Below are 26,503 nucleotides of genomic sequence, written 5' to 3' on the forward strand. Positions count from 1 at the left end.
CTGCTAGTCATGTCCTTCTCTGACCCAAGTTTCTGTAATGGCCACAACATGCACTGATCCAGGCTCTAAGTTCTTCTGCCTCACCCGCAACACTCCTTGCATTGATATGAATATACATCAGGCCATCCACCCCACATTAACCTGTCTCTGCCTGTTCTTTCTGTCAGACTCACGGGCCTAACCTCTACCTTCCTGTTGAGCCCTCCGCCTGCTACTCTGGTTCCCACCCCTCTGCCGCGGTAGTTTAAAACTTTCTGAATAGCACATGTGAACTTCCCTGCGAGGATCCCGGTGTCCCTCCCAATGAGTCGCAAATCATCCGTGGGCTGTCCTCTGATTTTCGGACATCTCCAGTTGCAGGCAGAGGGCTGTCGGTGAGAACACGCTGTGAGCATGAAGAACAAAAGCCCCATGATAGATGCACGACTGAAGCACCGAGTGAAACAGGTATCTAGTGGAACAGGATCGTCCCTGGACGTGGATCATGAAGGGTCAACAGATCCTGTTCTGATCGATCCTCTGAGCATAATATGATCGAATTCCATATTCCGTTTGATGGTGAACACCTAACGGTGGCACATCGGTAGAGTTGCTGCCTCACAGCGCCAGAGACCCGGGTCCGATCCTGACTACGGGTGCCATCTTTACGGAGTTTGCACCTTCTCCCTATGACTGCTTGGGTTTTCCTCGGGTGCTCCAGTTTCCTCCCACACCCTAAAGATGTGCAGGGTTGCAGGTCAAATGGCTGCGGTAAAAATTGTAAATTGTCCCTAGTGTGTAGGATAGTGCTGGTGTACGGGGATGATTGGTCAGCGTGGACTCGCTGGGTCTTAAGTTCCCACGCTGTATCTCTAAACTAAACTAAACCTCAGGATCAAGCCACTGTCTTCAATTTAAATGATGGCAATTATAATTACATGGAGTTGCAGTTATTTAAGGTAGACTGGGAAAGAAGTTGAGACATGTCAGTGGATGAACAGTGGCACATATTCAAATCGCTGATCCATAACAATAAAACAAAGTGCTGGAGAAACTCACCGGGTCAGGCAGCATCCAGGAAGGAAAATGGACAGACAATGTCAATTGTATTTTTTCCCCAAGGTTCTTCCAGCACTCTTTTTTGCTCAAGATGTCAGCATCTGCTGAGCCTCCAGCTAATCCACGACATTCAGCACAAATTTATCAAAATTAGAAAAGAGGGGTTGCGTGAGAAAGAGGCAAAATCAGTGGTTAACAACGAAGGTCAAGGATAATGTTTAATTGAAAACTTGGGCATTTTATGTGGGATTGGGTCATTTTTAACTCGTAAGAAGGGAGAAAATAAATGCTGAGAGAAAACTTAATGTGACATCAAAACAAACTCATTAAGTTTTGATGAATATAGAAATAGAAAGAAGGTAGCTAACGTAGGCCAGGAAACGCTCGCAAATAAGGCTGGTGAATTAATAACAGGAAAAACAGCAGCTGCAAATATTCCTAAAATAATAGATGCGTTAATTTGGGTGAAGGGTGTGGGATCACAGGGTGCGTGTCGGGTGTGGTTGCGTTTGCCTGAGCGTGGGGAGGGGGTGGGTTATGGAGAGGGTGCGGGGTCACGGGTCATGGGAGGGGCGCAGGACCCCAGGGGGTATGTGGGGTTATGGGATGGGTGTGGGGTCGTGGGTCATGGAAGGGTGTGGGGTCATGGGAAGGTGCAGGGGATATGTGGGGTCATGGGAAGGGTGCGGGGTCGTGGGTCATGGGATGGGTGCGGGGTCATGGAAGGGTGCAGGGTCGTGGGTCATGGAAGGGTGCAGGGTCGTGGGTCATGGGATGGGTGTGGGGTCATGGGATGGTGCGGGGTCATGGAAGGGTGCAGGGTCGTGGGTCATGGAAGGGTGCAGGGTCGTGGGTCATGGGAAGGGTGTGGGCCGCTGGCCCCCGTAGGGTGGGTGTGATTTTGCGGAAACGGTGTCAAGTTGAGAGTGTCGATGTGACGTTTGTTGTGCCTCACCTGACCCCTCTGACCTATTGCAGTACCTCAGCAACAGCAGCAGTCAGTATGTGGACCTCGCGTTTCTGGCCTCTGACCTCCAGCGACAGTACAGGTGAGTTCCACCTCGGGTCAGAGTTCGTTCAGCTTCCCTTTCCTAGATGAGCCCCCTTGACAAATCGTTTGCTATATTTAGATGTTGCATTTAGAGGAGTAGATTGGCTGAAGCAGGTCGTTGTGTATTTGGACTTTCAGTGGCCTTTGGTAAAGTGTGACATGAGGCTATGAAACATTCTGAGTGTGAACAATCTTGGTGTCTTTCTAGCAGTTTTCTTGGCCTGTCACAGGGCCAGCAAGTTTACGTTGCAAACATAAATGACCATAGAGTCATCCAGCATGGAAACAGGCCCTTTGGCCCATCTTGTCCATGCCGATCAAGATGCCTCATCTGTACTAGTCCCATCAAATCGAGTTTGGCCCTTATCACTCTAAACCTTTCCGATCAATGTACCTGTCCAAATATATTTTAAATGTTGTTATAGTACCTGCTTCAACCTTCTCTGGCAGCTCGTTCCATTTACCCACCAGTCTCTGTGGAAAATGTCGCTCCTCAGGTTCCTATTCAATTTTTCCCCTCTCACCTTAAACCCATGTCCTCCAGTACTTGATTCCCCATGACTCTGGGTAAAATACTGTATATTTACCCTATCTGTTCCCCATATGATCTTATGCACCTCGATAAGATCAACCCTCAGCCTGTTGTATTCCAAGGAATAAAATCCTAGCCTCCCCAACCTCTCCCTATAGCCCAGTGCCTCATGTCCTGGCAACATCCTTGCAAATCTTCTCTGCACCCTTTCCAGCTGACCATCTTACCTGTAGTGTAGGGCAACCAAAACAGAACACAATACTCCAAATGCGGCTGCACCAACGTCTTGCACAACTGTAACATAACATCCCAACCATTATTTGTTATGAGTTATATCCTTAAGTTATATTGTATTTGATATGCCTTTAGAAGGATGAGAAGGTATCTTATTGAAACATACAAGATTATTAAGGGATTGGACGCGCAAGAGGCAGGAAACATGTTCCCGATGTTGGGGGAGTTCAGAACCAGGGGCCACAATTTAAGAATAGGCGATAGGCCATTTAGAACGGAAAAAAACTTTTTCACCCAGAGAGTTGTGTATCTGTAGAATTCTCTGCCTCAGAAGGCAGTGGAGGCCAATTCTCTGGATACCTTCAAGAGTTAGATAGAGCTCTTAAAGATAGCGGAGTCAAGAGATATGGGGAGAAGGCAGGAATGGGGTACTGATTGTGGTTGATCAGCCATGATCATATTGAATGGCGGTGCTGGTGCAAAGGGCCGAATGGCCTACTCCTGCACCTATTGTCTATTGTCTATTAATTGTATGTTCCACCATCCATTCAGACTGGAGGATGGAAGGTTGAAGTTATTTCCTATTTCCACCATCCCCTTCTGAAGAAAGGTCTCACCCTGGAAACGTCACCTACCCACGTTCTCCGGAGATGCTGCCTGAGCCACTGAGTTACTCCAGCACCTCGTGTCCTTCCCTCCTTTATCTGGCTCCATCTGCCTTCTCTTACCTTGCTCCTTATCTATCTCTGCACTTCACCTTCAAACCTTCAATTTGTTAGTGCTCTGGATTACAGCATCTGCAGTCACTTGTCTCCAGATGCAGCTGTTGGCTAGAACGGATTTACAGATTTACGAGGATTTCAGAAAAGATTTACGAGGACGTTGGCAGGATTAGAGGGTGTGAGCAATAGGGGGAGGTTGAGTAGGCTGGTGATAGCAGACTTTCCTTGCAGTGCTGGCGGATGAGGGGAGATCTTATAGAGGTGTATAAAATCATGAGAGGAATAGATCAGGTAGAGTCTTTTACCCAGAGTAGGGAAATCGAGGACCAGAGGACATAGATTCAAGGTGAATGGGATCTAATAGGAATCAAAAGGGTAACTTTTTCACACAAAGGGTGGTGGGTGTATGGAACAAGCTGCCAGAGGAGGTAGTTGAGGCTGGGACTATGCCATCGTTTAAGAAACAGTTGGACGGGTACATGGATAGGACAGGCTTGGAGGGTTATGGACCAAACGCAGGCAAGTGGGACTAGGGTAGCTGGGACATTGTTGGCCGGTATGGACAAGTTGGGCCGAAGGACCTGTTTCCACACTGTATCACTCTATGACTCTAATGTTTGCTTTGGGATCTGATCGGGCAGTCCCTTAAATGCTCCACACCGTGAAGCGGCAGCTGCAGTAATGTCGGGAAGAATACGCTGTGTGGGAGCGGATCTCCATTTATAACATGGGATTCAACGGGAAAACGGAAAGTCGCAACCTTTATAAACAAAGGAACGAAATGTTACTGGGGTGGGTGGACATGTGGAGGAAGGAGGGAGAGTGTTTGGCTCGGTGTAAGTGTCTCCTCTTCCCCCTCACAGCATGGACTACGGCCGCAGGAAGAAGAATGCCTTCCGGATGCAGGTGGAGAAGGGTGAGTTAGACACCCTTGGTCGGAAGAAGGGTCCCGACCCGAAATGTCACCTATCCATCCTCTCCAGGGATGCTGCCTGACCCGCTGAGTTACTCCAGCACTTTATGTCCTTTTGTGTATTAACCAACATCTGCAGTTCTTTGTTTCTACCCTTCGTCCTAGCTTGGTGCAGGGTCACACTGCCGGGGGTGGGGTGTGGTGGAATTGGAGGGTGGCTGTGCTGTTTGTGGGTGTGGTGGGATCTGCTGGATGTGGAGAATGGAGGGGCTGCACTGGGTGTCAGAACAGCAGCCTTGTGAGGTGATGTACAGAGCGATGCTGATGTCCAAGTCCATAACTCCCTGAAAGTGGCAACACAAGCAGATAGAGTGGTAAAGAAAGCATGTGGTACACGTCCCATCATTGGTCGGGGCATTGACTATAAGAGTCAGGAAGACATGGTGTACAGTGCCCTCCATAATGTTTGGGACAAAGACCCATCATTTATTTATTTGTCTCTGTACTCCACAATTTGAGATTTGTAATAGAAAAAAAATCACATGTGGAAATTGTCAGATTTTAATAAAGGCCATTTTTATACATTTTGGTTTCACCATGTAGAAATTACAGCAGTGTTTATACATAGTCCCCCCATTTCAGGGAGTACAGAGGCAAATAAATAAACAATGGGTCTTTGTCCCAAACATTGTGGAGGGCACTGTAACTTCATAAAACTTTGGTTAGGCTACATTTGGAGTATTGCGTGCAGTTCTGGTCACTGCAATGCCGGAAGGATGTGGAGGCTTTGGAAAGGGCGCAGACGAGGATTACGGGAATAATGCCAGGATTAGAAGGCATTAGCTACGGGGAGAGTTGGATGGACTTGGATTTTTTTCTCTGGAATGCCAGAGGTTGAGGGGAGAGTTGATGAAGTGTAGAACATTGTGAGAGCCATAGATAGAGTAAACAGTCAAAACCTTTTATTCTCCTGGATGAAAATATTAAATACTAGAGGGCATAGCTTTAAGGTGAGGGGCAAAGTTTAAACGAGAGGTGCGGGGTAAGATGTTTTTATGCAGAGAGTGGTGGGTGGCTGAATGCACTGTCGGGTGGTGGTGGAGGCTGATGCAACAGTGGCATTTAAGACAAACCTCCTCAAGGTATGTCTACTTTGAAGAAGTTCTCCTCTTCTCTCCGATGAAAGTTCAGCGACGTCGCCCATTCCTTCTATCCAGAGATGCTGCCTGCCCCGCTGAGTAACTCCAGCACTTTGTGTCTGCCGTGGCATTTAAGAGGCTTTTGGAAGAGCATCTGGATATGCAGGGAATGAAAGGATATGGATCATGTGTAGGCAGATGAGAGGACAGCTCGCTTAGACAGCACTTATTGTAACTTATTATAAGCCTGGCTGTCTTATCTGGACAGTTCGCTTGGCCCGGACTTAGTCCCTGCATTGTGGTGATCTGTGTTGTGAGTGAGAGGGGATTGAAGGTCATGCAGGAGGTCGGGGTTCCATGGCGGGAGGGGACGGGGGAGCTGGTGGGGAGGATGACGCGGGGTCCGGAGTTGTCTGGGGGGTTTGAGTGGGAGGAGGGCGAGTTCTGCTGATAGTGCAAGAGGCTGACTCGCTGGGTGCTGCTGCACGTTGGGCCTGGGCCTCCGTCTCCCCTGCCTGAGGAGGTGCGACTGAGTCCCAAAGGAAGCCGTTCAGCCCCTGTGCCGGCCCCTCAAGCTCTCCAGCCTGATGCCACATCCCGGCACCAGGAGCGACCCCACGCCAGTCACGGCTCCGATCTCCACCACCGTGCTCCTGAACAAAACCATTCACAGGGTGAACCTCTCATCCCGCTTATTACATTAAACCCCTCTGTATTTCCGCCCTCTATTGAGGGGAAAACTCTGATTCTGTCAGTTTCTTGCAACTCAATGAAGTCTCTCTTCAACTTCAAATGGCCCTCGCTCACCCACCTTTCACTGACAATGACAATGTTCTGTACCTTGACACTGTCCACACCGGGCTGCTCTGGTCCCACTCCTCGCCAGTCACATCTTTCCTGTACGGTGCCCAGGGCTGTAAGCGACGATCGCCCAGTGGGCCGACTGGTGTTGTACACAGTTCCAGCGTAACCTCTCTGTCCGAACATTCTGTGCTTTGGCTAATAACCTTTTCAACCACGAGCCGACTTGTCTTGCCACCTGGGTGGGTCGCCAAGGCCCACAGCTACCCGCTCCTTAAGAAATTGCAGCAAATTGTGGACGCAGTATCATGAGAGACCCCTTCCACCCCTGCAACGGACTGTTCCAGCTGCTACGGTCAAGCAAACGCCTCCGTTGCCATGCGGTGAGAACGGAGAGGTTGAGAAGGAGTTTCTTCCCAGAGGCCATTCGGACTGTAAACGCCTATCTCACCAGGGACTAACTCTACTGAACGTTTTTCCTTCCATTATTTATTATGTAAAAGAATATGTGTGTTATGATTGTGTTTATAGGTTGGTTGTTTGTCTTTTGCACAAAAGTCTGCGAGCATTGCCACTTTCATTTCACTGCACATCTCGTATGTGTATGTGACAAATAAACTTGACTTGACTTGACGCAGCCCAGACCATCGCACAAACCAACCTCCCGTCCACTGGCTCCATTTACTGTACACCTCGCGTTGCCTCGGCAAGGCCAGCAGCATAATCAAGGACGAGTCGCACCCTGGCCACTGCCTCTTTCCCCCCCCCCCCCCCCCCCCCCCCCCCTTCCATCAGGCAAAACGTATACAAGTGTGAAAACGCACACCTCCAGATTCAGGGACAGTTTCTTCCCAGCTGTTATCAGGCAACCGAAACATGCTACCTGAACCAGAGAGCAGTGCTGAACTACTATCTACCTCTTTGATGACCCTCGGACTATCTTTGATCGGACTCTGCTGGCTTTACCTTGCTCTAAACGTTATCCCCTTATCATGTATAATTGCCTTGCGTATAACCTACTTGAACCCCTCCAATCTGGCTTTCGACCCCTCCATAGCACAGAAACTGCTCTCCTCAAAGTCCTCAACGACCTCCTCACCTCTGTTGACACTGGTTCCCTCAACATCCTCATCCTCCTCGACCTGAGCGCAGCCTTCGATACAGTGAACCATAACATCCTGCTCACCAGACTCAAGGACCTCGGCATTGAAGGCTCTGCACTCAGCTGGCTCCGTTCCTACCTTTCCAACAGATCCCACTTCATCTCTCTCCACAACCACACCTCTGCTACAGCCGCAGTCACTCAAGGCGTTCCCCAAGGCTCCGTACTCGGCCCCCTCCTCTTCATCATCTACATCCTCCCCCTTGGTCAGATACTCCGCCACTTCAATCTGGACTTCCACTGTTACGCTGATGACACCCAGATTTACCTTGGCACCAAATCCCCCCACAACCCCCCCCTCTCCCATATCAACTCCTGTTTGTCAGCTATAAAAACCTGGATGCAACATAATTTCCTCAAACTCAACAGCGATAAGACAGAATTCCTCCTCATAGGCTCCAAAGCCACACTCAGCAAAATCAATAACCCCACTCTCACCATCGACGGCACCACTGTCTCCCCATCTCCCCAGGCCCGCAACCTTGGCGTGATCTTTGATTCCACCCTCTCCCTTGAGCCTCACATCCGCCATGTCATTAAAACCTCCTTCTTTCATCTCCGCAACATCGCCAAACTCAGACCCTCTCTCACACCGCCTGCTGCTGAAAGACTCATCCATGCCTTCATCTCCTCCCGACTGGACTATTGCAACTCACTTCTCCTTGGCATCAGCTCCACCTACATCAACCGACTCCAACTGGTCCAGAACGCAGCCGCCCGACTCATCACCCACACCAAATCCTGGCATCACATCACTCCAGTCCTCAAAAAACTTCACTGGCTTCCCATCTCCCACCGGATCACCTACAAAATCCTGGTCCTCGCCTACAAAGCCCTCCACCATCTGGCCCCCACATATCTCACTGACCTCCTCTCCCCCTACCAACCCTCATGGTCCCTCAGATCCACATCAGCCGGTCTCCTCTCCATCCACAAGTCCAACCTCCGCAGTTTTGGGGACAGAGCCTTCTCCAGGGCAGCTCCCAGGCTCTGGAACTCCCTCCCCCAACTGATCCGCAATTCCGTGTCCCTCCCCATCTTCCAGTCCCGCCTCAAGACCCATCTCTTCACCTCTGCCTATCCTTAGCCCCACGTCCCCGTCCCTTTTCATCTGTGCATTAATTGCCTCATGCTGTGTTTTGTATTGAATTCTGTCTTTACTTTGTGTACTAGTCATGTCTCTACTATTTATTTCATTCCCCTTACATGTTTTTCCTATACATGCTCAATTTTTGTAAGGTGTCCTTGAGACTCTTGAAAGGCGCCCATAAATAAAATGTATTATTATTATTATTATGTATCAATTCACTGTAAATGGCTCGATTGTAATCATGTATTGGCTTTCCGCTGACTGGCTAGCACGCAATGAAAGCTTTTCACTGTACCTCGGTACACGTGACAGTAAACTAATCGGTCACCCGTCCTGTCTCCGCAGTGTACCGACTGATCAGCAGTGAGGTTCTGGATTTTGAGGAGGAACATCTGGCCAAGCGAGCACGTCCCAGCTGTGACGAAGATGGGTAGGGAACTGCACCTCTGTGTGGATTGCCAGATGTTGATAGTTGTGGTCTATGTTTAAAAGCTGTCATGTTGGCGCATCTCTGTGGGATCTGATGTCCCTGGCTGTCGTTTATTTGGTTTAGTTTAGAGATACAGCACCGAAACAGGCCCTTCAGCCCACTGAGTCCACGCCGACCAGCGATCCCCCGTACATGAGCACTATCCCACACACACTAGGGACAATTTACATTTACACCAAGACAATTAACCTACAAACCTGTACATCTTTGGAGCGTGAGAGGAAACTGAAGATTTTGGAGAAAACTCACGCAGATCACAGGGAGAACGTGTAAACTCCGTACAGACAGCAGTCGGGATGGAACCCGGGTCTCTGGCGCTGCAAGGCAGCAACTCTACCGCTGTGCCGCCCTTGCTGCGTTAGTCATGGGACAGCGTTCAGTGTATCTGCTTTATCAGGTGAATCGGCAAAGGACCGTCATTGAGAGGCACCTGCTGATGCCTGATCTCAAACAGCGGGCACAGGAAAACGTACTCATCCTCTACTCTCGAACCATCCCCAGCTGGCACCAACGATGCATCCTGTACACCCAAACTGTCTCCCAACAGGCACTGGGATCATTGCCAATTTCTGCACCCAATCCGTCCTCCACAGTCACTGGGAACGTTGTCATCCCGTACGCCCAGATCAGCCCTTGACAGATGTTGTCATCCTGTGCCTCAAACTACCTCCCAACAGGCACCAACATGTCATGTGTACGAAGGAACTGCAGATGCTGGTTTAAACTGAAGATAGACACAAAAAGCTGGAGTAACTCAGCGGGACAGGCAGCATCTCTGGAGAGAATGAACGGGTGACGTTTTGGGTCGAGACCCTTCAGAAATGTCAATGTCCTGTTCGACCGATACTTATTTGAATTAAACTTTATTTTCCATTCCTTGGCCCACTGGCCGAGCTAATTAAGATATTGTTGTAATTCTTGATAAGGCAATTTCATTCCGTGTCTGATCCCGGGAGTCGGGGACAGTGCAGAGGGTGCATCACTCTGCATCTGACCCTTTCCCCCCCCCCCCCTCTTAAATAGGAGTTTTTTATTCAATTAAACACAAATACAGAGTAATAAACAAAATCAAGACTGCCATTGGGGGGATCTTACAGAAACTTACAAAATTCTTAAAGGGTTGGACAGGCTAGATGCAGGAAGATTGTTCCCGATGTTGGGGAAGTCCAGAACAAGGGGTCACAGTTTAAGGATAAGGGGGAAATCTTTCAGGACCGAGATGAGAAAAACATTTTCCACACAGAGAATGGTGAATCTGTGGAATTCTCTGCCACAGAAGGTAGTTGAGGCCAGTTCATTGGCTATATTTAAGAGGGAGTTAGATGTGGCCCTTGTGGCTAAAGGGATCAGGGGGTATGGAGAGAAGGCAGGTACGGGATACTGAGTTGGATGATCAGCCATGATCATATTGAATGGTGGTGCAGGCTCGAAGGGCCGAATGGCCTACTCCTGCACCTATTTTCTATGTTTACATACAACAATCAAACAGTTACCAGATTAAAATGGTGTCAACCTTATCTACAATATACTCAACTTCCCCCCCACCCCGTCCCCCCCACCCCCACGGCAACCAGTGTTCACAGAACTGTATCTGACCCTGGGAGTGTGTGATGGGGGTGTGGAGGGAGCTTCACTCTGCGGCTGAGCCTTTTTTTTCAATTATAGTTTTTTAAATTTTCTTTTTCTTTTAATTAATGAATTGATTGATTTATAAATACAAATACGTTTATTCAGAAAACAAAAACAAACATACAAAAGGGTAACACGCCGCAGAAGTGGCAGGCGGGTGGCGAGTCCGTGAACCGGCTCAAGTACCTGTTACAGGCCACAGCTCTGTGCAACGCTCTCCATCCCCAGGTGCCCGATGTAAAGACCTGGGCGTGTGCGCTAGGGCAATGGAGAAGGAGCTTTACTCTGTGTCTGACCCATGCCTTGACTTTGTGTTTGATTTGCTGATGCTCATTGCTGATTTTCATTCCACAGAGCGGAGCTAATCACAGTGTTCTCAGACAGCGAGGACTTTCCTGAATATCCGGTAAGTGGAGTTGGTTTCTTACTGCGATCACGTGGGATCAGCTCTGTGTGGGACGGGGGGGGGGTGTGAGGGGGGTTTGGGGGTGTGAGGAAGGGTTGGACGGGGTGAGGGGGGGTGGGGTTGAGAGGGTGGGTGGGGGTGAGAGGGTGGGGATGGTGTGAGGTTGGGTGGGGTGATGGGATGGAGGTATGAGGGAGGGTGGGGATGAGAGAGCGGGTGGGGGTGAGTGAGCGGGTGGGGGTGAGTGAGGGAGGGATGGAGGGTGGGGGGGGTTAGAGCTTTGGGGGATGAGGGGGTGGGGTTAGTGAGGGGGTGGGGGTAAGTGAGGGGGCGGGGGGGGAGTGAGGGGGTGGGGGGGTGAGTGAGGGGGCGGGGGGGTGAGTGAGGGGGTGGGGGTGAGTGAGGCGTGTGTACCAGTCACCACCCAGAACCTGCTCTCGCCCTCCACAGCCGACCAACCTCATGAACTCTTCACTGCTGAGTCTTTACCGGAGAGCGGAGCCGGAGGTCAACCCCGGGGTGGGGGGTAGAGTGTCGGCGGGCTCCAACAGCCCACGGACGGCCACCCCGCCCGTGGCCGGTGGGTCGGCAAGGTCCCCGTCCACCGTGGAGGCCTCACCGGGCGGCTGGTTCATTGACCGTGCACCAGGGAACGCTCTCACCAACGAGGATCCTGCACCCAGCTTGCAGGTAGTGTCAGTGTCACGGGGATCAGGCTGGGGGCAAACTGTGGCATACCTGCCCCACCCCCCCCCCCCACTGTGCCCCCCCCCCCCACCACCCCACTGTGCCCCCCCTCCCACTGCCCCCCTCCCACTGCCCCCTCCCACTGCCCCCCCCCTCCCACTGCCCCCCTCCACTGCCCCCCTCCCACTGCCCCCTCCCACTGTCCCCCCCCTCCCACTGCCCCCCCTCCCACTGCCCCCCCTCCCACTGGCCCCCCCCTCCCACTGCCCCCCCTCCCACTGCCCCCTCCCACTGCCCCCCCTCCACTGCCCCCCCTCCCCTCCCCCCCTCCCACTGCCCCCCCTCCCACTGCCCCCCCTCCCACTGCCCCCCCTCCCACTTGCCCCCCCCTCCCCTGCCCCCCCTCCCACTGCCCCCCCTCCCCACTGGCCCCCCCTCCCACTGGCCCCCCCCACTTTCCCCCCCTCCCACTGCCTCCCCCTCCACTGCCCCCCCTCCCACTGCCCCCCCTCCCACTGCCCCCCCTCCCACTGTCCCCCCCTTCCCACTGCCCCCTCTCCCACTGCCCCCCCTCCCACTGCCCCCCCCTCCCACTGGGCCCCCTCCCACTTCCCTCCGTCCACTGCCCCCCCTCCCACTGCCCCCCCTCCCACTTCCCCCCCTCCCACTGCCCCCCCTCCCACTGGCCCCCCTCCCACTGCCCCCCCTCCCCCCCACTGCCCCCCCTCCCCCCCACTGCCCCCCCCCTCCCACTTCCCTCCCTCCCACTGCCCCCCTCCCCACTGGCCCCCTCCCCCCCACTGCCCCCCCCCCACTGCCCCCCCCCTCCCACTTCCCTCCCTCCCACTGCCCCCCCTCCCACTGCCCACTGCCGCCCCCTCCCACTGCCCCCCCCTCCCACTGCCCCCCCTCCCCCCCACTCCCCCCCTCCCACTGCCCCCCCCCTCCCACTGCCCCCCCCCTCCCACTGCCCCCCCTCCCCCCACTGCCCCCCCCCCCCACTGCCCCCCCCCCCACTGCCCCCCCCCCCACTTCCCCCACCTCCCACTGGCCCCCCCTCCCACTTCCCCCTCTCCCACTGCCCCCCCCCTCCCACTGCCCCCCCTCCAACACCGTGACGGGGGGAGGCAGGTTGGTATAAATGGTGTGGTGATTCAGCACAGCAATAATCGCACATTAGTGCAGTGTCATAGAGTTATTGATTCATAAGTCATACAGCATGGAAATGGGCCCTTCTGTCCAACTTGCCCATGCCAACCCAGATGCCTCACCTACATTAGTTTCACCTGACTGCGCTTGGCTCATATCCCTCTACACTTTTCCTATTCATAGGCATGTCCAACTGTCTCTTAAATGTTGTTATAGTACCTGCCTCAACTACCTCCTCATTCCCACCACCCAAAAGTTGCCCCTCAGGTTCCTATTAAATTTTCCGCCTCTTCACCTATTCTGGTTAAAAGACTCTGTGCAGTCACCCTATCCATTCCTCTCATGATCTTGTACTCCTCTATAAGATCACCCCTCATCCTCCTGCGCTCTAAGGAATATACAGACACTCCCCAACATAAAATAGGCAACTTGTATAAATTTGCACTTACATAAACAATTCTGTACTCAGTCCCTCGTGCAATCAAGACAGTTTGTAATTTCCACAACACTGAACGATCACTCTAGGTGCAGGAGTAGGCCATTCGGCACTTCGAGCCATTCAATATGATCATGGCTGCTCATCTAAAATCCGTACCCCGTTCCTGCTTTTTCCCCATATCCCTTGATTCCTTTAGCCCGAAGAGCTAAATCTAACTCTTGGAAACGGAAAACTTGAACGGTGTGTCTGTGGTGCTTTGTTGCAGCGAGCGGACATGTCAGGGCTGGAGCCGGAGCCGGAGCCGAGGAGGAGGAGGAGCGGGCGGAGGAGCCGGCACCGGGGGCTGGATGTTGCGGGGCCTGCGGACAGGGCTATCGAGGGCTCCCTGCTGGAGAGGGCAGGTCAGTGTTCACCGCCTCCTCCCCCATCATCAGCACCACGTGTCCTGTTCACGCCGGCCTCCGTCAACTGACTCCCACGCACTCACGTGTTCACCCCCACACCCCGGGTAGACCCTGCCCCCCCCCCTCGCCCCCCATCGCTCGGTCAAATGCAAGAGGGAAGAATTCAGCAGGACCTTGGCAGCATTGATGTGCAGAGGCAGCTCCCTGTGAGGTGCAGTGCAAGAAGTAGATCAGTTTGAAGAAGGGTCTCGACCCGAAACGTCATCCATTCCTTCTCTCCAGAGATGATGCCTGTCCCGCTGAGTTACTCCAGCATTTTGTGTCCAGCACAAGGAGATAGTTTAGTGCAGTTGAGTTTATTGTCACGTATAATCAGTGAAAAGCTTTTGTTGCTTGCTAACCAGTCAGTAGATTAACCATGCTTACAGTCCAGCCATTTACAGTGCATAGATACAGGATAGTGTGGATAAAAAAAGAGTCAGGGGATATGGGGAGAAGGCAGGAACGGGGTACTGATTGGGGATGATCAGCCATGATCACATTGGCTCGAAGGGCCAAATGGCCTACTCCTGCACCTAGTGTCTATTGTCTAAGGTGCGTATGACTTTAGAGATGCAGCACGGAAACAGGTCTATCGGCCCACTGAGACCGCACCGACCAGCAATCGTCCCGTACGCTATCCTGTACACTGGGGACAATTTACCCGCAAACCTGCACGTCTTTGGAGTGTGGGAGGAAACCGGAGCACCCAGAGAAAGCCCACGCGGTCACGGGGAGAACATGCAAACTCCATACAGACAGCACCCGTAGTCGGGATCGAACCCGGGTCTCCGGCGCTGCGAGGCAGCAACTCTACCGTGCTGTCGTTTTGCATTAGTCGGCACAAACGAGTGTGAGAGTTGGGCAGTCCGCTTGCAGCTTTGTGGGACCAAGTTACCACAGATACCGTCTATCTTCATCTTCTCACTGTCTCCGGTGCGGGGCTTGCCCATCCCCCGTTGATCCGTCTAATCACCTCCTCCAAAAAATTCACTTTTCCTATTGTCAGCTTCGAAGCGGAGCTTTGTGATCCAGTACTCGTCCCTGAGGTTTGAGGATGTCGGTGGGAGCGACAAGACCCTGAAGGTGAGGAGGGTATTCTTGGTGTCAGGCAGACTGGGGAATGATTCACCCTTCCCACCCCCTATACCCATCCCAGCCCCTGACCCCATTCTCTGCCCCCTGACCCCATTCTCTGCCCCTGACCCCATTCTCTACCCCTGATCCCATTCTTTAACCCCTGACCCCATTCTCTGCCCCTGATACCATTCTTTAACCCCTGACCCCATTCTCTGCCCCTGATACCATTCTTTAACCCCTGACCCCATTCTCTACCCCCAACTTCATTCTCTGCCCCCTGACCCCATTCTCTAACCCCTGACCCCATTCTCTAACCCCTGACCCCATTCTCTAACCCCTGACCCCATTCTCTAACCCCTGACCCCATTCTTTAACCCCTGACCCCATTCTCTAACCCCTGACCCCATTCTCTAACCCCTGACCCCATTCTCCCTGCCTGACCCCATTCTCTAACCCCTGACCCCATTCTCTAACCGCTGACCCCATTCTCTAACCCCTGACCCCATTCTCTAACACCTGACCCCATTCTCTAACCCCTGACCCCATTCTCTAACCCCTGACCCCATTCTCTAACCCCTGACCCCATTCTCTAGCCCCTGACCCCATTCTCTAACCCTTGACCCCATTCTCTAACCCCTGACCGCATTCTCCCTTCCTGACCCCATTCTCTAACCCCTGACCCCATTCTCTAACCCCTGACCCCATTCTCTAACCCCTGACCCCATTCTCTAACCCCTGACCCTACACCTCTCCCCTCTCGGTGCCTATCCCACTCCTTCCCCAACCCCGCTCTCCTTTGTGGATCGGTGGGAAAAGTTTGGGGGGGGACAGTGGGAGTGGCGGAAGACACAGTGAGAGAGTGGGAGGAGAGAGGGGGTGGGGGAGATGGTGAGGGTGAGAGACAGTACGAACGGCGATGGAGGGAGGCAGGGGTAACGTGGGGTGTAACAGGGTTACGGCGGTGCGGGGCTGGTGTGTTGGAAGGGTGGGGGTAATGTGGAGGCGGAGACAAGGCTAACAGAGCGAGGGAGGGGCGGGGAAGAGATGACGGGGTGGGGAGAACCATAGAGTGATACAGTGTGGAAACAGGCCCTTCGGCCCAACTTGCCCACACCGGCCAACAATGTCCCAGCTACACTAGTCCCACCTGCCTGCGTTTGGTTCATATCCCTCGAACCTGTCCTATCCATGTACCTGTCTAACTGTTTCTTAAACATTGGGATAGTCGCAGCCTCAACTACCTCCTCTGGCAGCTTGTTCCATACACTCACTGTGTGAAAATGTTACTCCTCAGATTCCTATTGAATCTTTTCCCCTTCACCTTGAACCCATGTCCTCGATTCCCCTATTCTGGGCAAGAGACTGTATGTATCGACCCGATCTATTCCTCTCATGATTTAGTATACATGGTGGGGTGTGGTAGTGTGTGGGGGGCTGCGTGATGATGACCCCGTCCATCTCCTCTCCGCAGGACGTGTGCTGGCTCCTGGTTCACCTGCGGCACCCAGAGGTTTACGAGCAGCTGGGGGTGCACCCGCCCCGTGGCTTCCTGCTGCACGGGCCGCCGGGATGCGGCAAGACTCTGCTGGCACAGGCCATCGCCGGGGTAGGTGGCCAGGGGGGGCGCTGTCATCCCGGGAACGTCCCCCTGCCTGAGTACGTGCAGGTCTGACCTATGCCCTCCGCAGGACCTGCAGCATCCCCTGCAGAAGGTGGCGACCACAGGGGTGGGGGTGGGGATGGGGGCGAACATGTCCCATGGGAGAGTGTGTGTGTGCATGAAGCCTAAGAGCGTGTGAGCATGTGGGCAGGTATGTATATATGTGTGCGGGCCAGGGGGTGGGTGTACATGCAGAGTGTGTGTACGTGCATGGGCCAGGCATGTGTGTGTACAGGCATGGTGTGTGTGTGTACGTACGTGCAGGGGAGGTGTGTGTACGTGAATGGGTCACGATGTGTGTGCGCGCTTGTACGCAAGGCCCAAGGGCGTGTTTGTGTGTTTGCATGAGCCTATGTGTGCGCGTGTGTGTGTGTGGATTTGTCAGCATGTTTGTGTGTGTGTGTGTGTATGTTAGTCTGCGCAGGCCAGGTGTGCGACTGAGTGTGCAGTGTGAGTGTGTTAGTCTGCGCAGGCCAGGTGTGCGACTGAGTGTGCAGTGTGAGTGTGTGTACGGACAGTTTAAGCGCATGTGCTTGCGAGAGTGTGTGCACTCACGTGCCTGGCTCTCACTCTCTCTCTGACCCCCTCCCCTACCCACTCTCACCCCTCCCCTCCCCACTCTCACCCCTCCTCTCCCCACTCTCACCCCCTCCCCTACCCACTCTCACCCCCTCCCCTCCCCACTCTCACCCCCTCCCCTACCCACTCTCACCCCTCCTCTCCCCACTCTCACCCCTCCTCTCCCCACTCTCAACCCCTCCCCACTCTCACCCCCTCCCACTCTCACCCCCTCCCCTCCCCACTCTCACCCCCTCCTCTCCCCACTCTCACCCCCTCCCCTACCCCCTCTCACCCCCTCCCCTCCCCTCCCCACTCTCACCCCCTCCCCTACGCACTCTCACCCCCTCCCCTCCCCACTCTCACCCCTTCCTCAGGAGTTGCAGTTTCCGCTGCTGAAGTTGGCGGCCACAGAGCTGGTGTCCGGCGTCTCCGGAGAGTCCGAGCAGAAGCTGCGGGGCCTGTTTGAAGAGGCCGTGGTGAGGAGGGGGCTGGGACAGTGAGGCGGGTGTGAGGGAGGGGGGGAGCTGTGGTAAGGGTCTGGCTGCGGGGGTTGCATGTGTTTGGAAAGGTGGGGTTGGGGGATGGAGGGGGTTTGTTGGAGAGGAGGCGGGGGTCCGGGTCTAGTGGCAGCTGGGGGGGTGTTGGTCTGGTGGGAGGGGGGCACCCGACTTGGTTGAGGGGTGGTGGTCTCGTTGAGTGTTGGGGGGGGGGATTGGGGGGGTTTGGGTCCGGGGGCGTGGAGGTGAGTGAGGGCCTGAGTGTTGGGAGGCGTGCGGAGGGAGGGAGGGTCCCGTCTGAATTGAGGAGAGGGACCCGTCCTGTTGGGAGTGAGAGGGGGTGGAACAGGGGACTCCCCTCTCCCCGTCACCGCTGCCTCTCCACATGTCCTCCCTCTCTCTCTCCCCCGTGAATCGTCTCCCCGTGTGTGTCTCCTCCCCACAGCTCCAGGCTCCCTGCGTTGTGTTCATCGATGAGATTGACGCCATCTGCCCCAAGCGCGAGGTTGCCTCCAAGGACATGGAGCGTCGCATCGTGGCCCAGCTGCTCGCCTGCCTGGATGGTCAGTCAGTGTGGAGACCCCCTCCCCTGTCACCCACCTCGCCCCACTCCTCCACAACCCTGTTCCTCGCTCAGCACCTCCACATCCCCCGCCAAGGGCAGTCACAGTGGAGTTGCTGCCTTACAGCGCTTGCAGCGCCAGAGACCCGGGTTCGATCCCGACTACGGGCGCTGTCTGTACGGAGTTTGTACGTTCTCCACATGACCTGCGTGGGTTTTCTCCGAGGTCATTGGTTTCCTCCCACACTCCAAAGACGTACAGATCTGTAGGTTAATTGGCTTGGTAAATGTAAAAATTGTCCCTAGTGTAAGTAGGATGGTGTTAATGTGCGGGGATCGCTGGTCGGCGCGGACCCGGTGGGCCGAGGGGCCTGTTTCCGCGCTGTATCTCTAAAGTAAACTAAACCATACTCCCCCGAGGGCGGGACGTGGTCATGGGGGCAGGGTTGCTGGGTGGGACGGGGTCACGGGGGCAGGGTTGCTGGGTGGGCCGGGGTCACGGGGGCAGGGTTGCTGGGTGGGACGGGGTCACGGGGGCAGGGTCGCTGGGTGAGACGGGGTCACGGGGGCAGGGGTCAGGGTTGCTGGGTGGGACGGGGTCACGGGGGCAGGGTCGCTGGGTGGGACGGGGTCACGGGGGCAGGGGTCAGGGTGGGACGGGGTCACGGGGCAGGGTCGCTGGGTGGGACGGGGTCAGGGTGGGACGGGGTCAGGGTGGGATGGGGTTGCGGGGCGGTCGGTCAGGGTCACGGGCCGGTGCAGCTGGGTTTGATGGGTTTAGGGTGACAGGGTTCATGCACCAGCCCACCTTCACCCCTCTGATTACAGATCTGAACACCCTGGCCGTCTCCAAGCCGGTCGTGGTCATCGGAGCCACCAACAGACCCGACTCCCTGGACCCTGCCCTGCGCCGAGCCGGACGCTTCGACCGCGAGATCTGCCTCGGCATTCCCAGCCAGGACGCCCGGCAACAGTGAGTCCCAGCCCAGCCCGGCACGGCCCCGCCTCGGGGCAGGCATGGGTCCACCTGACCTTCCCATGCAGTCCCATCCCTGGCTCTGACCTCCCCACTCCACCCTTCACCTCCCCCCCTCCTCCATCCCATCCACCTCCCTACTCCCCCCCTCCTCCTCCCCCTCCACCCTCCATCCCCCTCCTCCCTCCATCCCTCCCATCCACTTCTCCCTCCTCCATCCCATCCCCCTCCCTACTCCCCTCTCCTCTCTCCTTCCTTCACCTCCCTCCTCCTCCTCCCTCCACCCTCCCCACTCCCCTCTTCACCTCCCCTTCCACCTCCCTCACCCCACTTCCCCCTTCCCCCACCCCACTTCCCCCTTCCCCCACTCCCATCCACGACTGACCTTTCCCATCTGTGCCTCTGCTCTGAGCTCTGGTTATCCTCAGTGGGGATGGGTCATGGGTGAGAGGCAGGCCCATGCCGGGGTTTGGAGGTGTGTTGGTGCCGTGTCTCCCCCCGCTGACCGTCACTGAGCGACTGACTCCCTGCCTCCCGCCAGGATCCTGCGGACACTGTGCCGGAAGCTGAGGCTGCCGGAGACGTTTGACTTTGAGGAGCTGGCGCGGCTGACCCCGGGGTACGTGGGCGCCGACCTGATGGCCCTGTGCCGCGAGGCGGCCATGAGTGCCGTCACCCGCATCCTGCTCCAGCGGCAGGAGGAGTGCCTGCCACCGGGACCCTCCGGAGAGCCCGGCCCAGCACCACAGCTGGACACCGACCTGGTGAGGACCATCGCTCGGCACCGTCCCGTCACACACCCCCGGGGTCACAGAGTGAAGCTCCCTCTGCGCTGTCCCTCACACACTCTAGGAGTTACAGAGTGAAGCTCTCTTAACATTGTTCCATCACACCTCCAGGCTTAGAGTGAAGTTCTCCCTGCACCGTCCCGCCACACACAGATTGGACCCAGAATTGGTTTGGGAACAGGAGGGCGAGGGGGGTGGTAGTAGGTTGTATTTGTGGTTGGAAGCCTGTGACCAGCGATGTGCCACAGGGATTGATGCTGGGACATCAATCCCTGGATGTGAATGTAAAGGTTTAGTAAGTTTTACACATGCTACAGGAAGGGTAGCGTTTAGTTTAGAGATACAGCATGGAAACAGCCCCTTCGGACCAGTGACCATCGCTGACCAGTGATCGGCCCACTGACCACACCATCACCGACCAACCATCCCCGCACATTAACACTATCCTAGCACAATTTTTACATTTACCAAGTCAATTAACCTACAAACCTGTACGTCTTTGGAGTGTGGGAGGAAACCGAAGATCTTGGAGAAAACCCTCGCAGGTCACGGGGAGAACGTACAAACTCCGTACAGACAGCTCCCGTAGTTGGGATCGAACCCGGGTCTCCGGCACCACATTCGCTGCAAGGCGCAACTCTACCGCTGCGGCACCGTTGAGGAAAGAGGGGAGGGGAGGTATTTTTGATGAGGGCGAACATTACAGCACAACCTCCAGTAGGGGGAGCATCTGGAGAGACTACATGGGTGGAACTGAGCAATGTTGTGCAGGAGCAACTGCAGATGCTGGGCTACACCAAAGACACACAAAATGCTGGAGTAACTCAGCGGGACAGGCAGCAGCATCTCTGAAGGGAAGGAATGGGCGACGTTTCAGGTCGAGACCCTTCTTCGGACTGAGAGGCAGGGGAGAGGGAGAGACACAGAGATAAGGAGGGGTAAGGTGTGAAAACGAGACATCAAAGGGGATGCAGTACAAGGAAAATATAGAATAGATCATTGTTAGCTAGGGGAAGGTAACAACAAAGCAAACAGAGATAAAATGTAATAGGGACAGTCAGACTGGTCGGAGAACTGGGAAGGGGGAGGGATGGAGAGAGAGGGAAAGCAAGGGTTACTTGAAGTTGGAGACATCATAGTTATGCCGCTGGGGTGTGAGCTGCCCAAGCAAAATATGAGGTGCTGTTCCTCCAATTTGTGTTGGGCCTCACTCTGTCAGTGGAGAAGGCCCAGGACAGGAAGGTCAGTGTGGTAATGGGAGGGGGAGCAACACCGGAAATTGGAGGAACAGCACCTCATATTCCGCTTGGGGAGTCTGCATCCTGGGGGCATGAACATTGAATTCTCCCAATTTTGTTAGTCCTTGCTATCTCCTCCCCTTCCTCAGCCCTCCTGCTGTCTCCTCCCATCCCCCAGCCTTCGGGCTCCTCCTCCTTTTTCCTTTCTTCTCCCCACCCCCGATCAGTCTGAAGAAGGGTTTCGGCCCGAAACGTTGCCTATTTCCTTCGCTCCATAGATGCTGCTGCACCCGCTGAGTTTCTCCAGCATTTTTGTGTACCTTCGATTTTCCAGCATCTGCAGTTCCTTCTTAAGCAGGGGGATTAAAGTGTTTAGCACCGAGGAAATCAGGTGGGTTTTGGGGGAACCGCTCAGTCCTCCTGGCCCTTTCTTATCTCTATGTCTCCTCCTCCCCTGACTCAGTGTGAAGAAGGGTCTCGACCTGAAACGTCGCCCATTCCTTCTCTCCAGAGATGCTGCTGCCTGTCCTGCTGAGTTACTCCAGCATTTTGTGTCTATATCTTCAATGAGAAGGGGTTGGCCACTTTGGTGGGAATGTGCTGTGGGTCCCCAATAGTTGTTGGGAATTAGAGTGAGATTTTCTTCATCAATATATAGATGTGCTGACTAGATCAGAGGCGGAACTCGACCTCCTGTTGGGAAGTGAGACTGGGCAGGTGGCAGAAGTGTCAGCGCCGCACTTCCATCGAGTCCACACCGACCAGCGATCCCCACACATTAACACAAGCCTATACACACGAGGGACAATTTGCACTAATATCAAGTGTACAAACTCAAGCCAATTAACCTACAAACCTCTATGTCTTTGGAGTGTGGGAGGAAACCGAGGATCTCGGAGAAAACCCATGAGGTCACGGGGAGAACGTACAGACTCCGTACATACGGCACCTGTAGTCGGGATCGAACCCTGGTCTCTGGCATTGCAAGCGCTGTCAGGCAGAAACTCTACCGCTGCACCACCGATTAAAATTAGTTTAAAAATAATTATGGAAAAGGGCAGGATGGGTCCAAACGTTGACGTCCTAAATTGGGGCAAGGCCAATTTTCGTAGTCTTAGACAGGAACATCCTAAAGTTGGGTGGGGGTTTGTGGATAAAGGGACGTCTGGTAAGAGGGAGGCTTTTAAACATGAGGAAGGGAGAGAATGTTCTTGTAGGAATGAAGGGCAGTGAGGAAAGGCTGGGAGGGATTGGGGCCGGCACAGGTAAGTACAACTAGGCATCTCGACCAGCATGGCCACTTTGGGCCGAAGGGCCTGCTTCCATGCTGTATAACTATGACAGTAACATTTGCGGTGTTGTTAGTTGTGAGCATCATCATCTTAGGCTGCAGGAAGATATTATGGGAAGGTCAACGGCAGGCTGGAATTAGTTCAGATGAACGCAAGATGATGTGGTTTGACAGGGCTAACAAAGGCAGGACAAGCACAGTACATTAGGGAGTAGTGAGGGACCTTGGAGTACAAGCTCAAGGATTGTTGATGGTTGCAACACAGGTGAATATGTTGAAAAAGGATTATGAAATACCAGCCTTCACTAGCTGGGGCACAGATTAGAAGAGCTGGGAGGTTTAGGAGTAGCTTTATAAATCATTAGAATAGAATACTTTGTCACATGTGACAAGTCAAATTCAAATTTTTTGCTTGCATACTATTGCCAAAGTATGCAAATATTCATCCATAAAGGATGCTTACAAAGTTACAAATTCCCACCCTCCCTGCACCAGGTCTGCCTTTGCTCTTCCTCCATTCACCCACCCCCATGATGGCCCCTCCACGCCGGGCCCTCCTTTGTTCCTTCCCCCGGCAGCGGCGTCCTCACTTCCACGTGTCCGCCCTCGTCCGTCAGTCGGCGCCATCACCGACCTCTCCACTAACGTTCCCCGGTCCTCTCGGGACGCGTCCGTGGTGCTGACCAAGTCCCGGCCGTGGGCTCCGGCCACAGGCTCTGCAGACCCAGTGGCCGTTGGCCGCGGGCTTCGTCGAGCTGCGAGGCTCCAGCTCCGACCCTCGAGGCCAGGGCTCCGAATGGGAGGCTCCGTCTCCGACTCGCAAGGTATCTGGGGCTGGCGGCTCCTCTCGACGAGAGTGCTGTGGACAGTTCCGGTCATACGGAAGGATGATTGGGGTGGAGGGGGTGCAAAAAGGATTGACTAGGATGCAGTCTGGAATGGAGCATTCCAGCTGTGAGGAGAAACCGGAGAGGCTGGGTCTGTGGCCCTGGTGCTGAGGAGCCTGAACCTGATGGACGTGAGCAATGTTATGAGGGACACAATAGGGTGGAGAGTCAGCAACGTGATAAAACATAGAGGCCACAGGTTTCAGGTAAGGGGCAATATGTTTAGAGGAGATGAATTTTCCACGTGGTGGTAAGTTGGAATCTGAAACTACACCTGGCGGGACGGTGTAAACATTTAAATGGCAAGTTAAAAAAACATCCAGGTCAGTACTTGCATCACCAATGAATAAATTGAATGAATGAATGAATACATTTTATTAGCCAAGTATATACACATACAAGGAATTTGCCTTGGTGCTTTGCTCACAAGTAACAACACGACATACAGTAGACAATTAAAAATAAAACATTATAATTTAAACATGTGAAGAATGAAATAAAAATACCAGAGCACAAAGGAGGCTACAGACATTTGGCTGTTGAGTCTGTCTGGCTGTGACGACTTTGACAGTCCGGAGTCGCCTTCCAGAGGGAAGTGCTTCAAAGAGTTTGTGGCCAGGGTGAGAGGGGTCAGAGACAGAGAAGAGGTTATGGGGAGAATGTGATTCGGAGGGAGAGATAGATCAGCCATGATTGAATGGCGGACTAGACTTGATGGGCTGAATGGCCTAATTCTACTACTGTTCCTTCTGACTTTAAGACTGCAGATCCAGTGCTGGAGTAGTGTAGATCAGGGGTGGGGAACCTGCGGCCTTAAGGCTGCATGCGGCCTTTTAGGCCATTAAGTGCGGCCTTTTGAATGAATCCAAATTTTGTAGAACATACCCTTCTATTTTTATTAATATGTTTTTGTTCGTCTTTTATTATTTTTATCTTAAAATGAACATATTTAAATTACCAAAGAGTAAAAGAAGATTCAACTAAATAATCCTATATCTAATTGAAGTTTCTTGGATGCGGCCTTATTAGATTACAGCTAACTTAATGCGGCATTCCAACATGAAAAGGTTCCCCAGCCCTGGTGTAGTGCAGAGTGAAGCTCCCTCCGTGTTTTCCTGCCCCACATTCCCAGCGCGGGACTCGCTCCACACTGCTCCACCGTCCCGGGCACATCATGGAGAGAAGGGTGGGGAGGGAGTTCTTGACCCTGTGCCTGCTGTGCCGGTGACGTCGGTCGGTGTTGTTTTCCCCCCCCCAGGATGAGCTGAGGAGACTGCGTGCGGCACTCAGCAACCCGACCCCCGTGCCCGACAAAGACCTGCAGGAGCTGTGCGTGGAGATGTCCGACTTCACCGGCTCCCTCTCCTCGGTGCAGCCCTCCGCCAAGCGGGAGGGGTTTGCCACCGTGCCGGACGTGACGTGGGCCGACATCGGAGCGCTGGAGGAGATCCGGGAGGAGCTCACCATGGCCATCCTGGTAGGTGAACCATCCGGGGCCCTGCGGCCTGCACTCGCCCTCTCCCACAGCTCCTGTGCTCCACTCCCTGACCCACTGCACCCTCCCAGCAGCCCTCCCTCCCTCCCTCACCTCCCCTTCCCACCTTCCCGTCCCTGTTCCCACCAGCTCCCCATCCCACATGTCCATCCCTCTTCCATCATCATCTCCCATTCTCCATCTGCATTTTCCTGCCGGCTTTTCCAGACTTGCACCTCCCCTTCCCCGTCTCCTTCATCTCTGACCCCTCTTCACCCTTTTCCCTCTTGGCACGGTGGCGCAGCGGTAGAGTTGCTGCCTTACAGCGCTTGCAGCACCAGAGACCCGGGTTCGATCCTGACTACGGGTGCTGTCTGTACTGAGTTTGTATGTTCTACCCGTGACCTGCGTGGGTTTTCTCGGAGATCGGTTTCCTCCCACACCCCAAAGACGTGCAGGTTTGTAGGTTAATTGGTTGGTATAAATGTAAAAATTGTCCTTAGTGTGTAGGATAGTGTTAATGTGCGGGGATTGTTGGTCGACGCGGACTCGGTGGGCCGAAGGGCCTGATTCTGTGCTGTATCACTAAACTAAACTATCCCTGTAATCCATCCTCTCTTTCCGTTGGTCTCTGCCTCTCTGAGTCCCATCAGAGTCAGCCCTGCCTCCAGCTTTCCTCATCTCTGGTTCGAATGTGCAGCGGGCAGGACATTGGGCCCGACAGACAAGTGTTAGCCTCTGTTGGTGATGGGGTCGGGTGAGTTCCTCCACGGGTGATGGTCCGCGATGGGACTGGGGAGGGTCCGGCTGGGAAGTGGTGTCACTAACTCTCCTGTCTCTCTCTCTCCCCCCCCCAGGCTCCGCTCCGCCATCCACACCATTTCCGGGTGCTGGGGCTGACCAGCCCAGCCGGCGTGCTGTTGGCAGGGCCACCGGGCTGCGGGAAGACGCTGTTGGCCAAGGTGAGTGCCCTCTAGCCTCCGACCCGCGTTACCGGGCGCCACCACTGGAGCCGCCACCTCCTGCCAGCCACCACAGTGCAGGGAGAGGCACGGACTGACCAGGACAGGGTGGGCTTCCCCACCCCACCCTTACACTTCCCCTTACCATCCTCGCTGTAGCTGCTAAAGGCACAGGACCACCACCCCACAAATCCTCAGACCCTCCGACGTATGGAACAAGCTGCCAGAGAAGGTAGTTGAGGCTGGGACTATCCCATCATTTAAGAAGCAGTTAGACAGGTACATGGATAGGACAGGTTTGGGGGGATATGGGCCAAATGCTGGCAGGTGGGACCAGTGTAGCTGGGACATTGTTGGCCGGTGTGGGCAAGTTGGGCCAAAGGGCCTGTTTCCACACTGTATCACTCTATGACCCGTCACCCCACACTCCCCTTACCATCCTTGCTGCTGGATACCCGGGCTCCAACCTGTCGCACCAGTTACTCACAGGTGGGGTGTGGGGGTGGTGGGGGGGGCCAGTATTCTGGTCTCCTAAGCTGAGAGAGGATTTAATGCCATAGAGTGAGTTCAGCCAAGGTTCACTGGACCAGGTTTCAGGGGGA

The 26,503-nt window shown here is 54.4% G+C and overlaps 1 protein-coding gene across 1 annotated transcript in view; it reads left to right on the plus strand.

The window, feature by feature from the left end:
- The window catches only part of nvl (nuclear VCP like), a 40,544-nt gene that overhangs the window by 1,155 nt on the left and 12,886 nt on the right, over window positions 1–26,503 (plus strand). The window contains exons 2-16 of the mRNA XM_033020620.1: window positions 355–447; window positions 2,017–2,087; window positions 4,441–4,493; window positions 9,028–9,112; window positions 11,156–11,207; window positions 11,658–11,897; window positions 13,748–13,883; window positions 14,935–15,011; window positions 16,477–16,611; window positions 17,601–17,702; window positions 18,169–18,286; window positions 19,114–19,258; window positions 19,803–20,025; window positions 24,724–24,942; window positions 25,797–25,901. Of these exons, the coding sequence (XP_032876511.1) occupies window positions 394–447; window positions 2,017–2,087; window positions 4,441–4,493; window positions 9,028–9,112; window positions 11,156–11,207; window positions 11,658–11,897; window positions 13,748–13,883; window positions 14,935–15,011; window positions 16,477–16,611; window positions 17,601–17,702; window positions 18,169–18,286; window positions 19,114–19,258; window positions 19,803–20,025; window positions 24,724–24,942; window positions 25,797–25,901 (1,815 nt within the window). The 5' untranslated portion in view covers window positions 355–393. The remainder of the gene's footprint in view (window positions 1–354; window positions 448–2,016; window positions 2,088–4,440; window positions 4,494–9,027; window positions 9,113–11,155; window positions 11,208–11,657; window positions 11,898–13,747; window positions 13,884–14,934; window positions 15,012–16,476; window positions 16,612–17,600; window positions 17,703–18,168; window positions 18,287–19,113; window positions 19,259–19,802; window positions 20,026–24,723; window positions 24,943–25,796; window positions 25,902–26,503) is intronic.

The sequence above is a fragment of the Amblyraja radiata genome, chromosome 5 (assembly GCF_010909765.2).
Source record: "Amblyraja radiata isolate CabotCenter1 chromosome 5, sAmbRad1.1.pri, whole genome shotgun sequence".
In the NCBI taxonomy this organism is placed as follows: Eukaryota; Metazoa; Chordata; class Chondrichthyes; order Rajiformes; family Rajidae; genus Amblyraja; species Amblyraja radiata.